The 13,759-nt window shown below is 33.7% G+C and overlaps 1 protein-coding gene across 1 annotated transcript in view; it reads right to left on the bottom strand.

Annotated features, from left to right (window-relative positions):
* LOC118641846 (sodium/hydrogen exchanger 9B1-like) overlaps window positions 1–13,759 on the bottom strand; it is a 31,416-nt gene that overhangs the window by 17,334 nt on the left and 323 nt on the right. The window contains exon 2 of the mRNA XM_036279443.1: window positions 12,162–12,289. Coding sequence (XP_036135336.1) covers window positions 12,162–12,289 — 128 coding nt within the window. The remainder of the gene's footprint in view (window positions 1–12,161; window positions 12,290–13,759) is intronic.

The following is a 13,759-nucleotide window of genomic DNA, read 5'->3' on the forward strand; positions in this document are numbered from 1 at the left end:
TTTTTGTTACAAATGTTTCTCCTTTTCACTCCACTGATACCCTCCTCCTCCTCCCTCTCCACCCTGTCCTGAGCTTTGTTGTCCATGTCCATTGTTCATGCATACATGCATATAAGTTCTGTGGTTTATCTCTCCCCCTCACCCCCTCTTCTGGGGATTATCAGTCTGTACCCTACTTTCACGTCTCTGGGACTACCCCATTCCTCAGATTGTTATGTTCATTATATTCCACAAATAAGTGAGATCATATGATACTTGTCTTTCTCTGTTTGGCTTGTTTCACTTAGGATAATACTCTCCAGGTCCCTCCATGTCATCTCAAAGGATAAGAGATCTTTCTTTCTTACAGCTGTATAGTATTCCATTGTGCATATATACCACATTTTCTTTATCCATTCATCTGTCAACGAATATTTGGAATGCTTCCACCTTCTGGTCATTGTGAATAATATTGCAATATCTCTTTGAAATCCTGCTTTTAATTCTCTTGGATATATACCCAGAAGTAGGATTACTTATCTTATGGTAATTCTATTTTTGCTTTTTTGAAGAACTTCTAAACTGGTTTTCAAATCTTATTACCAACAGTAGTGCACAAGGGTTCCAATTTCTCCACATCTGTGTCAACAATTGATATTTATGTGTTTTTTTTCAATAGTGACCACCCTAATGGGTGTGAGATGATATCTCATTGTGATTTTAATTTGCATTTCTTTAATGATTGCAAATGTTGAGCCCTTTCATAAGCTTGTTGGCCATTTGTATATCTTCTTTGGAGAAATGTTTATTCAAATCATTTGCCATTATTTAATCAGGTTTTTTGTTGTTGAGTTGTAGGAATTCTTTATATGTTCTGAATATTGATCTCTTTTCAGATATATGTTTTGCAATTATTTTCTCCCATTATGTGTGTTGCCTTTTGTCTGTGTTAGTGTTTCATTTGCTGTGCAAAATTTTCAAGTTTTATAAAGCCCCATTTTTCTATTTTTGCTTTTGTCACCTGTGCTTTTAGTGTCATATCCAAGAATCACTGAAAAATTCAATGTCGTGAAGCTTTTACATGAGGTTTGCTGGATATAGTATTCTTGGTTGGCAGTTTTTTTATTTCCGCATTTTGAATCATTCCAGTCAATTATGGCCTACAAGGTTTCTGCTGAGAAATCCAATTAGTATCTTATGGGAATGCTTGCTTTTCTCCTGCTGCATTCAAGATTTTCTCTTTCTGTGACATTTGACAATTTGAGTATAGTGTTGCTGTCCAAGGAACATACTTTGTATAGCAAGAAATTATTGGAAAAATTCAAAAAATACCCTAAGCTTCCAAACCAAACCAAACAAACAAAAAATTAGATTAGATTAAGTAGAAAAGAAATTAAAAATTAGTTTGATAAGAGGTTTCTCATGGGTAAAATTAATGCAAAGAGATAACAATGATATCTTTAAAATATTGAGGAAAAATAATTTTGAACCTAAAATTCAATATTAAGCCATACATAAGTCATTTTCAAACATTCAAGGATGTGGTTTATCATCCATTGATCAGTTTGAAAAGAACTAGAAGATCAAGTCATCCAGAAAAAAATTTAATGCTAAAGAAGATCAGAAATAAAAGAATAGACAGCATAGTGTAAATATTAAGAGTAACAGTTCTAGGCAGAGCCAGAATTCTGGATCCACCTATTAGTAGTCTAACCTTAGGAAAACCATGTACTATCTCTTTGTCTCAGTTTATATACCCTTACCAATGGGAACAATAACAGTATCTACTTCATAGGGCTGTTGTGAGGATTAAATAAATTAATAATATCAAGTGCTTTACCTGGCACATGGCAAGCACTATATAAATGTTTGTTACTATTATAATTATGATGATTATCATTACAAGAAATAATAATGAGCAGTGAAATGTATTGCTAAATCTATAGAAGTATTCATTGTACAGAAAACTTAAAATAATCCTAGACTAAAATTTTAGATTACATAAATTGATGAGGGAATATATAAGGAAGTGGGGGAAGTGAAAATTTGCTACCAAGTATGTGTTTTTTATGATTATAGGTAATCATTAGGAAAATGAGTTTCTAATTTCTAATCAGGATATGTTTTTACCAATTTTTAGAGAGAAAGGGAGGGAGAGGAAGGGAAGGAGAGAGAAACATTAATGTGAGAGAAGCATCAATCACTTGCCTCTCATACCCACCCCAACCAGGGATCTAACCCACAACCTGGGTATGTGCCCCGACTGGAAATCAAACCCATAACCTTTTGGTTACAGGACAATACTCCAACCAACTGAGCCACACTGGCCAGGGTAAGTTTCTAATTTCTAGAGATTAAAGTAATAAAAATAGAACAAAGAAAATGCTGTTAATCCAACAAAAGTAAGTGAAAAAAAAGAATGAAATTCACAAGACTATATAATATAATATTAAGTGTTTTTTAAAAAAATGATTTGAGAGAGAGAGAGAGAAACATTGACTTGTTGTTCTGTTTATTTATTCATTCACTGGTTGATTCTTGTATGTGCCCTGGCCAGGAATTGAACCCACAACCTTGGCACATTGGGATGATGCTCTAACCAACTGAACTACCTGGAGAGGGCCAAGATGTGTAATATTTTAAATAGTGAAATAAAAGCAGGATTAAGTCCAAATTAACCTATAATAAATTGGTTGGATGGACTTGTTTAAGATAAGGGCTCTCTGACTGATTTAAAAAAAATTTAGCTCTGAGTTGTTAGCAAGATATATGTCTAAAGAAAAATGGTAAAGGAAAGCTGAACATTGTAAGTGTGATGACCAAATTGGGTCCATTTCATGAATGAAAGTTTGGTTTACATTAAAAAATCAATTAACATAATTCACTATAATAGAATAAAGGAGAAAACTGTTATCATTTTGATAAAAGCAGAGTAATTATTTATTTTTTTAATCCTCACTCAAGGATATTTTCCCATTGATTAAAAATTTTTGTTTTTCCTTTATAGCTTTTAGAGAGAGAGGAAGGGAGAGGGAGAAATAGAAACATCAATGAGAAAGAAAGAACATTGATTGGCTGCCTCCTACATGCCCCCACTGGGGATTGGGCCCACATCCTGGGCATGTGTCGTGACTGGGAATCGAACTGGTAACTTCTTGGTGCATGGGTTGACACTCAACCACTGAGCCACACAAGCCAGGCTCCGTTGTTGTTGTTGTTGTTGTTGTTGTTGTTGTTTTTAAGAGAGTGTAGAAAGGAGGAGGGGAGAGAGGGAGAGAGAAAATTGATGTGAGAGAGACACATCAATTGGTTGCCTTCCACACAACTCTACCGAGGGCGGGGGATCGAACTTGCAACCCATGTATGTGCCCTTGACCAGGAACTGAACTCGTGACCCTTTAGTACAAGGGCCTACGCTCTAGCTGCTAAGCCAAACCAGCCAAGGTGCAAAACAATTCTTTGATAAAATTCCACTCTCACTGATGATAAACCATTTTAGCAAATTGGGAATAGAGGGGAACTTACTTAATGTGGGCAGCTGCTAAAAAATTATGACATATATAGGATCAAGACACACAGATGCCTACTATACCACTTCTAATCAACATTATATTGAAGGCCCTAATCGGTGCCATACAGAGAAATAAGTGGTATACATACTGGACAAGAAGAAGTAAAGCTGTCATGATCCATAGATGACATAGCTGTACATGTAAAAAATCTAAAGCAGCCCCCAGATACGTTTGAATTGACTACAGAAAAGTTGCTGGAGACAAAAGCAATATGGAAAATAAATAAATAGTATTTCTAAATAATAGCAACAAATAAAGACACACACAAAAATTAAAGGTACTATTTATAATAGCCTAAAAAACTATCAAATGACTAAGAATAAAATCTAACTAAAAATACGAAGGACCTCTATGCAGGGGGAAAAAGTCCCCTTAACTGAGAAAAACTAAAGAATACCTAAATAAATGGAGGGAGATTATAAGCATCAATTAAATAACTTACTATGGTAAATGAAACAATTATCACCTAATCTCTAGATTTAATATAATTTCAATCAAAATATTTTTTGGTGGAAATGGACAAACTGATTATAAATTTATATAGAAATTATGAATAGTGAAGACAATTTTGAAGATCATAAAAATGAAAATTTTGTCTGCAAGATATCAAGACTTACGAATTTACTGTAGTAACTAACAGAGAAAATAGACAAATAAACTATTGGGTAAAAATAGAGTCCAGACCCACACATAATGGAAACTTTATTTTTGAAACTTTATGAAAAAGGTGGCACTACAGAGCAGTGGAGTAGGAGGACTGGTCTTCTAAATCAATTGTGTTGGGTCAACTGGATATCCCTAAGGGGAGGAGGGAGGAGGAGAAAAAATACATGGCCATACCTCACACTAAACACAAAAAATAATTTAAGATAGATTATGGATTTAAATGTGAAAAGTAAAACAGTAAAAGTTCTAGAAAATAATATAGAAAAATATCTTTATGACTTTGGATAGGGAATGGTTTCTTAAAGGAGACAGAAAAGTACTAACAATGAAGGAAATGACTGATAATTTGACTACATTGAAGATGAAGAATTTTGACATCAAGGTACTGAATGGGAAGTTATTTAACAAAGGACTAGTATTCAAAATATATTAAGACTTCCTACCGATGAATCAGAAATAAAAACATAAACAACCAAAAACCCATTAGAAATTTAGGGGTAAAACTTGAAGAAACACTCTTTAGCCTTATCAGAAATCAAGGAATGCAAATAAAAATCTCAGTGAGATATCACAACATACCCATATGAATGGTTCAAATGAAAAATACTGCTGATTAGCCTGGCTGGTGTGGCTCAGTGGTTGAGCCTCAACCTGTGCACCAAGAGGTCACCAGTTTTCTTCTTAGTCAGGAGGCAGCTGGTTGATGATTCTCTCTCACATTGATGTATCTCTCTCTCTCTCTTCCAAGAAATCAATAAAAATATATTTTAAAAATAGTGATGATTCCAAGTTTTGGCAGACATGTGGAATAACAAGAACTCTTTTATACAGCATGTGAGAGTATAAATTTGGAACTTTGAAAAATAACTTTACCTAATCAATACATTTAAACATCTACTTACCCTATGAACCAACAATTCTGTACCTAGTTATGTATCTTTAGAAAACGGTGTACATGTGTACCAAGAGTTATGTATAAGGATGTTTGTAACAGCATTAATTATAAGAGGCCCCAACTAAAAAAATGCAAATTCCTATTAATAATAAAATTAATAAGTAAATCGTAGTACATTCATACAATGATATACAGTAAGCCCTCACTTAACATTGTCTATAGGGTCTTGGAACTGTGGCGAAACAACATATAATGAAACCAATTTTACCACGAGCTAATTAATAAAAGCAAGAATCAAGTTCTTTAAGCATCTTATCAACTTTATAATGAAACAATGTTGAATGAAACAATGTCATTCCAGGACTTATGGTACTATACCAAAAAAAGGACTGAACTTCATTTACACACAATAATATGGGTGAATCTCAAACATGATATTGAATGACAGAGCTAGACACAAAAGAATATATGCTGTGTGATTTCACTTATATAAGGCACAACTACAGGCAAACTAAATTATAGTGTTACAAGTTAGTACAGTGATTATCTGTGGGGAGGAGTAGAAAAGTGATTAGGAGGGAGCATAGGGAACTTCTGGGGTTCTGCCCATGTTCTACATTTTTATCTGAGTGATGGTTACATGAATATTCACAGAACTATATATTCATGTAATTACATTTTTCTGCATACGAGTTATACTTAAATAAAATGTTTACCGCCCTGGCCGGTTTGGCTCAGCGGTTAGAGCGTCAGCCTGCGGTCCTGAGAGACCCGGGTTCGGTTCCCGCTAAGGGCACGTACCTTGGTTGCAGTTTGTCCCCGGCCCTGGTCGGTCGTGCGGGTGGCAGCCACTTGATGTGTCCCTTTCACATCCATGTTTCTCTCTCTCTCCCTCCCACTCTACCTGAACAAAAAATGGAAAAATGTCCTCGGGTGAGGATTAAAAAAAATAATAATAAAATAAAATAAAATGTTTACCAGTTCAAGGATGGAGAAATAGAGTACCCCCAAAAAACTGTGAGATAAATATTAATATTTGACAAAGTAGAATTCAAGATAGATAAGCATTAAAATGAGTGAGAAGGATACTTAATATTGATTTTAAAAATCACCAGGAAAGTATAATATTCATGAATTTTTGCAACCTAATAACTTAGCTTTGAAATATATAGAGTAAAAAATGCACAGATTTGATCAGATGTTAAGGGATTAGAAGAGATGAAGCAAGAATTCAAAATAAGCAAAATAAACAAAGTAACCAAAATGAAGATAATAGTAGACTAAATCAAAAGTAGAAAACATGAGTAACAAGTTAAAGTATTTGTGTGAAAATACAGATTACAGTAGTTGGAGTAAACTAAAGAATGAATATAGCTGAGGAATGAAGTGTAGTGAATGGAAAGATTCAAGAACTCATTCAGAGAGTAGCAAGAAAAGATAAAAAGTTAGAAAGTGTAAAATAACAGCTGAGAGATATATTACATTTGCCAATATATGGATGATAAGAACCCCAGAAAGATAAATATGTGAAAATAGAGAAGATGGTATGCTCAAATAAACAATGAAAGTAAGTTTCCCTTAATTAAAGACAAAAGACCTTAATTGCTCAATCCCTCCACACCCTACCCCCACCATGAAACCCCTCAACCTCTGCCCTCATGAGGGTATAGGAGGAGATAAATGGTGATGGAAGGAGACTTGAGCTGGGGTGGTGAACACACAATACAATGTACAAATGATGTGTTGTAGAGTTGTGCATCTGAAACCGGTATAATTTTGTTAACCAGTGTCACCCTAATAAATTAAATAAAAAGGAAAGAAAAGGTTGAAAAAAAAGACAAAAGACCTTAGATTGAAAGGGTCACACAGGATATGTAATAATCCATGTCTAAAATACAGTAATCTTTAAGAAAATCAAAGAGAAATTCTAAAATCATCCCAAAAAAATTATCTACAAAAGAATAAGAATTAGATTGACATCAGACTTTTCCAAAGCAAGACTAGAAGCAAGGATAGTTTTAAATGTTCAAGAAAAATAACTGAATATTTTATAATTGATTTTTAGAGAGAGGAAGGGAGGGAGAGAGAGACATTGATGTGAGAGAAAAACATCAATCAGTTGCCTCCCACATGCTCCCCAACCAGGGATGGAACCTGAAACCTGGGTAAGTGCCCTTACGAGGAATGGAACTCGCCACCTTTGAGTGTATGGGATGACACTCCAACCAACTGAGCCAGGGCTAAATATTTTAACATCAGCCAAATAGTCATTCAAATCTGAGGGTTTCATTATATTATGATAATATTTGCAGGCAAAGAAGGCTTCGAAAGGTATGTTACACAAAGGCCCACATTAAAAATAATTTTGACAAATACTCAAAAAAAAGGAAAAATTCTAGACGCTGCTACAAGAGAGATACAAATTAAGGGTATTCACAAAGGTCAGTTTCTAAGGTCAAAGAGTTAGCCTCCATTCCTCCATAAAACAAGTAATCAAACAAAATCCTTCTCAGTAATAAAAGAATTTCAACTCAATTCACCTTGCTCATAGATTTTAGGATGTTCACTAACATTTTATGTTTGTGTATTTTTTGCACATTATTACACAGATGCTGAAATGCTAAATTCAGAAAATGAAAACATCAAGTTTTGTTGATATATCCAGCATGTGAAAGAAAGAATACAGACTTTTATTTTTTTATCCTCACTCGAGGACATTTTTCCATTTTTTATTCAGATAGAGTGGGAGGGAGAGAGAGGAACAGAGAGAGAGAGAGAGGTACATCAACATGATAGGGACACGTTGAGTGGCTGCCTCCCGTACGACCCAACCAGGGCCGGGGACAAACTGCACCAACGGAGGTATGTGCCCTTAGCGGGAACCGAATCTGGGTCTCTCTGGACCGCAGGCCAATGCTCTAACCGCTGAGCCAAACCAGCCAGGGCGAGAATACAGACTTTTTATAGAGGGCATAAATGGTGATAGAAAAAAAAAATAGTGATTTCAAAATAAAAACAATTGAGTAGTACCTGAAGGAAGTATTAAGGTATTAAAATAAGTATTCATATAAAATGATGACAGAGAAATGCAGAGAATTCCAAGTGGCAGGAATTCGAACTGAAGAGCAGCGTAGAAGTGAGAACAGGGGCTTGCAGTCTACAACTTCATGTTGGATATAACATTTATGAGTCCCTTGCAAAGCCATCGAGGAAAGAAGTCTTCACCAACATTATTGAAGCAAAAAGTGTCTGCCTTTTACTTCTGGCATATTTCTTATGCACTCAGATATGGGCATGTACACATACATAATTGTTTTCTTTTTTATGTCTCCTTGTATTTTTTTAGAATTTTTACAATGAGTATGTATTACTTGCATACTTATGTATGTTACATCATGTAAACATACATACACACATATAAAAAGATTTTGTTTAAATTTATAACTTTGTTTTAAATAAAATGTAAACTTAAAAAATTAAGAGTATTCATATATCTTGGTAACTTCTATACTTTATTTTAAAAGGAAAGAGAAAAAAAGAAAATTGATATAAAAAAAGGAGAGAAGTGATATTATTAAACTCGCATTAAAATGCTAGATGAACCCGAGCCAGTTTGGAGCTCAGTGGTTCGAGTGTCAGTCCTCAGACCAAAGAATTATGGGTTGAATTCCTGGTCAAGGGCAGGTACCTGGGTTGTAGCTTCAGATCCCCAGCCTCAGTCGGAGTCATGCAGGAGGCAACCAATTGTTGTGTTCTCACATCAATGTTTCTCTCTCTCTCTCCTTCCCTCCTTTCCACGCTATCTAAAAATCAGTGGAAAAATATCCCTGGATGAGAATTAATATCAACAACAAAAAAAGTATAATATCTGACTTGAAAATATCACTATACCGGATTAACAAAGTTTAATACTGCAGTAGAAAGGATCAGTGAATTTGAAGACATATCAATAGAATATATCCAAAATGAAGCACAGAGAGTACCATGACTGAAAAAAATTAATAGAGTATCAGGTACTTATACTATCAAGCAGTTAACACATGTGCAGTTGTAGTCCTAGGAGAAGAGGACAGAGAGGAGAACAAAATATTAAGAAATAATGGCTGATGCCCTGGCCAGTTTGGCTCAGTGGTTGGAGCATCAGCCTGTGGACCAGAGAGTCCTGGGTTCGGTTCCCACTAGGGGCATGTACAAAATAATAATAATAATAATAATAATAATAATAATAATGGTGGCTGAAAATTTCCAAATTTAATTAAAAAAAACTATAAAACCATAATTTGATACCACTACATATCCAGTAAAAAATTGCTAATATTAGACACTACCAAGTAATAGAGATGAAGATGGCCTGAAATTTCATACATTGTTGGTGAGAATATAAAATACAACAACACTTTGGAGAACTATTTGGCAGTTCTTTAATAAAATTAAATATTATCTTACCATATGACCTAGCAATTCTACTCCTAGGTATTTCCCTAAAAAACGAAAACAAATGTCCACACAGAGACTTGAATGCAAAAGTTCATAGCTTTATTTATAATAGTTCCAGACTGGAAACAATCCAAATATCCACCAAATGGATGAATAAAGTTGGTGGTATATTCATACAATGAAATACTACCCTGCAATAAAATGGAGTGAACTGCTGGCCATAATATGGATGCATCTCAAAAACAACTTGCTGACCAGAAGAAGCCAGAAACAACAGAGTAAATACTATATAATTACATTTGCTTAAAACACTAAAAAAAGATATCTAATCTATTGTGACAGAAAATAGATTATGGTTTGCCTGGGGCTAGGATAGAATTGGGGTGGGACATGAGAATTTTGTGGGGTAATGAAAATGTGTTGCACCTCAATTGGCAAGTTGTTACATGGGCATATACATTTGTTAAAACTCACTGAAATACTGATTGAAAATGGGTGTTCATTTTATTGTATGTAAACTACACCTCAATGAAAGTGATTTTTAAAAATTAGTAGTTTTCACATGCATCTGAAAAAACTAATTAGAAAATGTTATGAAAATTTCATCTATAACATCAATAAAAAAAACACAAAACTGTGAAATAAACCTTTATGAATATTATAAACACTCTAATACTTAAGATAACACCTGAATAATTAAAGAAATGTTTCACTTTTGTGTGCAAAGCCTTCAGTATTATAAATTTGTCATCTTTCCCTCCAATTAATTTGTTAATTCAGTTCTATACCAATTAAAATCCTCTCAGGATTTTTCATTGAGTTTGAATAGCTGATTCTAAAATTCATTTGGGAGAATAAGAGCTTAGAATGAAAAACCAAGTCAGTATAAAAAGAACATTGTTTTGTGAAGGTAAAATGGTTACAACTGTGTAATAGTGACATAGAAACAGACAATATAGATAGAAAGAAAACAGAATACAAAGTGTAGAAATTAATATATGGAATTTACTACATGATAAAACTGACATCTGAAATGAATGTGGGAAGAAATAACTTTTTATAAATGGTGTTGAGACATTACCTATTCATGTGGAAAACAATGTAGCTAGATCCCCACACATAATACATTCTAGCTGTTTTAAAGAATTTAAAAAAATTGAACTTAAAATTAATAAGAATAAAATATAGAGAAACATACTTGTGACTTTGGGGCAAAAAGGACCTTCTGAATGAATCATAGAAAGGCATTAAATATAAAGAGAAATATTGTTAAATTTGATTACATTAAAAGCCCTGTGGCATATCAAAAGCAGCTATATTGACTCTTCCTACCCTCTCTTTTTTTATTTTCAAGGTCAAGTAAATGGTATTATGTATTGCATATTTTATCTGTTGGAAACAATGTTTCTTTTTTTAGATTAAAAAAGTCAACATAAGCAAAGTTAAATATCTAGTGGTGCATGGGGACAGATATTCGCAATACCTATAACAGACAAAGATTTCATATAACAAATTAGAAAGAAAAATAACTCAATAGAAGAATGGACAAAGGATATGAACAGGTTAGTCATAGATAGGAGATACGACATATAAAAATACACAAAATTATACTCCTTTCTCTATGAAGATTTAGAAATCTGGAATGTTATTTTTAAAGATCTAGAATGAAATAAAACTCTTAAGAGTTGTCACTTTGGGTAGTGTGGACAGTAGGATTTGAAGGCATGCTCAAAAGGTTTTCCACTTTTATTTGTAAAGTTCTAATTTTTCAAAAGGAAAGTACATTTGGGTATTTTCTAAATTTTTTTCTTTATTGATTTTAGAGAGAGAGGAAAGGAGAGGGAGAGAGAGATAGAAACATTGATGAGAGAGAATATTGACTGGCCATCTCCTGCATGCCCCCCACGGGGGATTTGGCCCACAACCTGGGCATGTGCCCTGACCAGGAATCGAACTGGCAACTTTTTGGTGCATGGGTTGACACTCAATCATTGAGCCACACTGGCCTGTCTTGGGTATTTTATAATAAAATTTAATTGAAAAGATTAATTGTATTTGGCAGTAAGTATATAATGGATGAGCTTTGCTATAAGTTTCATTGGAATTGATACATGGAGGCAAAAGTTAAATGGATGAAAAACTGAAGAGGAGTTCAGGATCCAGAGACAGAGATTGTAGACTATTAATCTGAAGGATGTGGACATGAAGGGAAATGGATGGTGGAAAATAACAGATGAGACATTGGATATAGGGAAGCATATTTGCTTTTTTTTTTTTGGTTAGAATATCTATTTCTATCCAAAATCTCTCACATATGTGCATATGTAATGCATACATATAATGTATAAGGAAGAGAGCATTAGATAGATTACAAAATTGATGAAGTGAATTATCTTGGCATTAAATATTTAGGGACTATACATGTTTGTCAAGGATATGGTAGATTTAGAACACAACTCTGCTTCTGACCAACTGATTTCCAAGGTGCTCTACCACTGTGAAAATAATTTTAATGAGAAGCGTGTCTATTCAATATTCTTAATATATCAATAATTTTAAATCAAGCATCCTTAAGTAAATATTTTCATAGGGAAAAAATGAGAACAAGTTACCCTAATAGAAATCCCCATTCCCAGGGAAAATGCATAAGATAGTGGGAAACAACAGCAGCTGAACAAGCCTCCATGAGGCATGGACCCACAGACAATCTGAAACAAACTCTCTTCAAGTTCTTCAAAGCCTGAAATAGAAATACAGTCACATTTAGACAAACTAATAATGGTCAGCAAGACAATTATGTAAGCAAATATTAAAATATACAGTCTTTTACTAAACTAAATTTTCCTGTTTTTCCACTGGGCTTAAAAAACGTTAATACAGATCATTTTATATGCCATTATAGATTGGAATATAAACTATGGCACATTTTATAAAACATTGTTGTATTTTTTAAACTGACTTTAGAGAGAGCAAGGATGGGGGAGGGAGAGAGGGGGGGAGAGAGAGAGAGAGAGAGAGAGAGAGAGAGAGACAGCAAAACACTGATTTGTTGTTCTACTCATTTACATATTCATTGGTTGATTCTTGTATGTGCCCTGACTGGGAATCGAACCAGCAACCTTGGTTTATAGGGACAATGCTCTAACCAACTGGGCTACCTGGCCAGGGTTAAATACTGTTATATTTTAATTATTTAAAAAAAATACATTTCTCTCAAACATGCTAAAAAAAAAAAAAGATACATTTCTCTGTGATTAAATAACTCGTTCTACCTGTCTTACTCTTTCTAGTATACAGTATAATGAAAGTATAGGTTCATAGCCATCAGTTAACTTTCAGAGATGAACTGTTTGATTAACTTAATTATAAATAGAAAATATCAACATGAGAAAAAAGAAAATCACTTAAAAACTGCATAATTAACTAAACGGGAAAACTAAAATTTTCTCATTGCTTCAAATTTTCTACTGGATCATATAATAAATTACCACTACCTATAATTATTTATGCTCCTGAGATATTACCACCAAACTTATAAATTTGCCATATTTATTTGAGAAGCTGTTATCTGAATCTTATTTTTATTTTATTTTAAAAATAAATGTTATTTTTATTTATTTTTTAATTCTCACCCGAGGATATTTTTCTATTTATCTTCAGAATGAGTGGAGGGAGGGAGGAAGTGAGAGAGAGAGAGAGACATCGATGTAAGATTGATTGTTTGCCTCTCAAACTACTCCCACCAGGGCTGGGGACTGAACCCTTGACCAGAATCAAAACTATGGCTCATTGGTCTGCAGGCTTACACTCCAATTGCTGAGCCAAACCGGCCAGGGCTGTTATGTGAATCTTTTAAAAACCCAAATAGATTTATGATCCCTAGATAGTAATATATTAGGGAATATTATAAAAGATTAGCTTTTACAATAATGCAAAGATAATCAAGAACATGATTTTGTGGGGAAAAAGTTATAAAACAGAAATATTATTAAAATTATTAATCTCTCTGAAAAAATAAAACAAAACAAAAGAAAAAAGCTTGTATGGGGTGACCTTATCCTTTGTTAACTGAAAAGCAAATAATTCTCCATAGAAGAGTCACAAGTCCCAAAGAATATAAATGCTGCATAAGGGCCATTTATCTCTATTCAAATAATTAAAGGTGCTCTCTAATGGAGATCTTACATCACAGTGATTTCTCTTCATATTA

This window comes from Molossus molossus, unplaced genomic scaffold (genome assembly GCF_014108415.1).
Source record: "Molossus molossus isolate mMolMol1 unplaced genomic scaffold, mMolMol1.p scaffold_m16_p_1, whole genome shotgun sequence".
Classification (NCBI taxonomy): domain Eukaryota; kingdom Metazoa; phylum Chordata; class Mammalia; order Chiroptera; family Molossidae; genus Molossus; species Molossus molossus.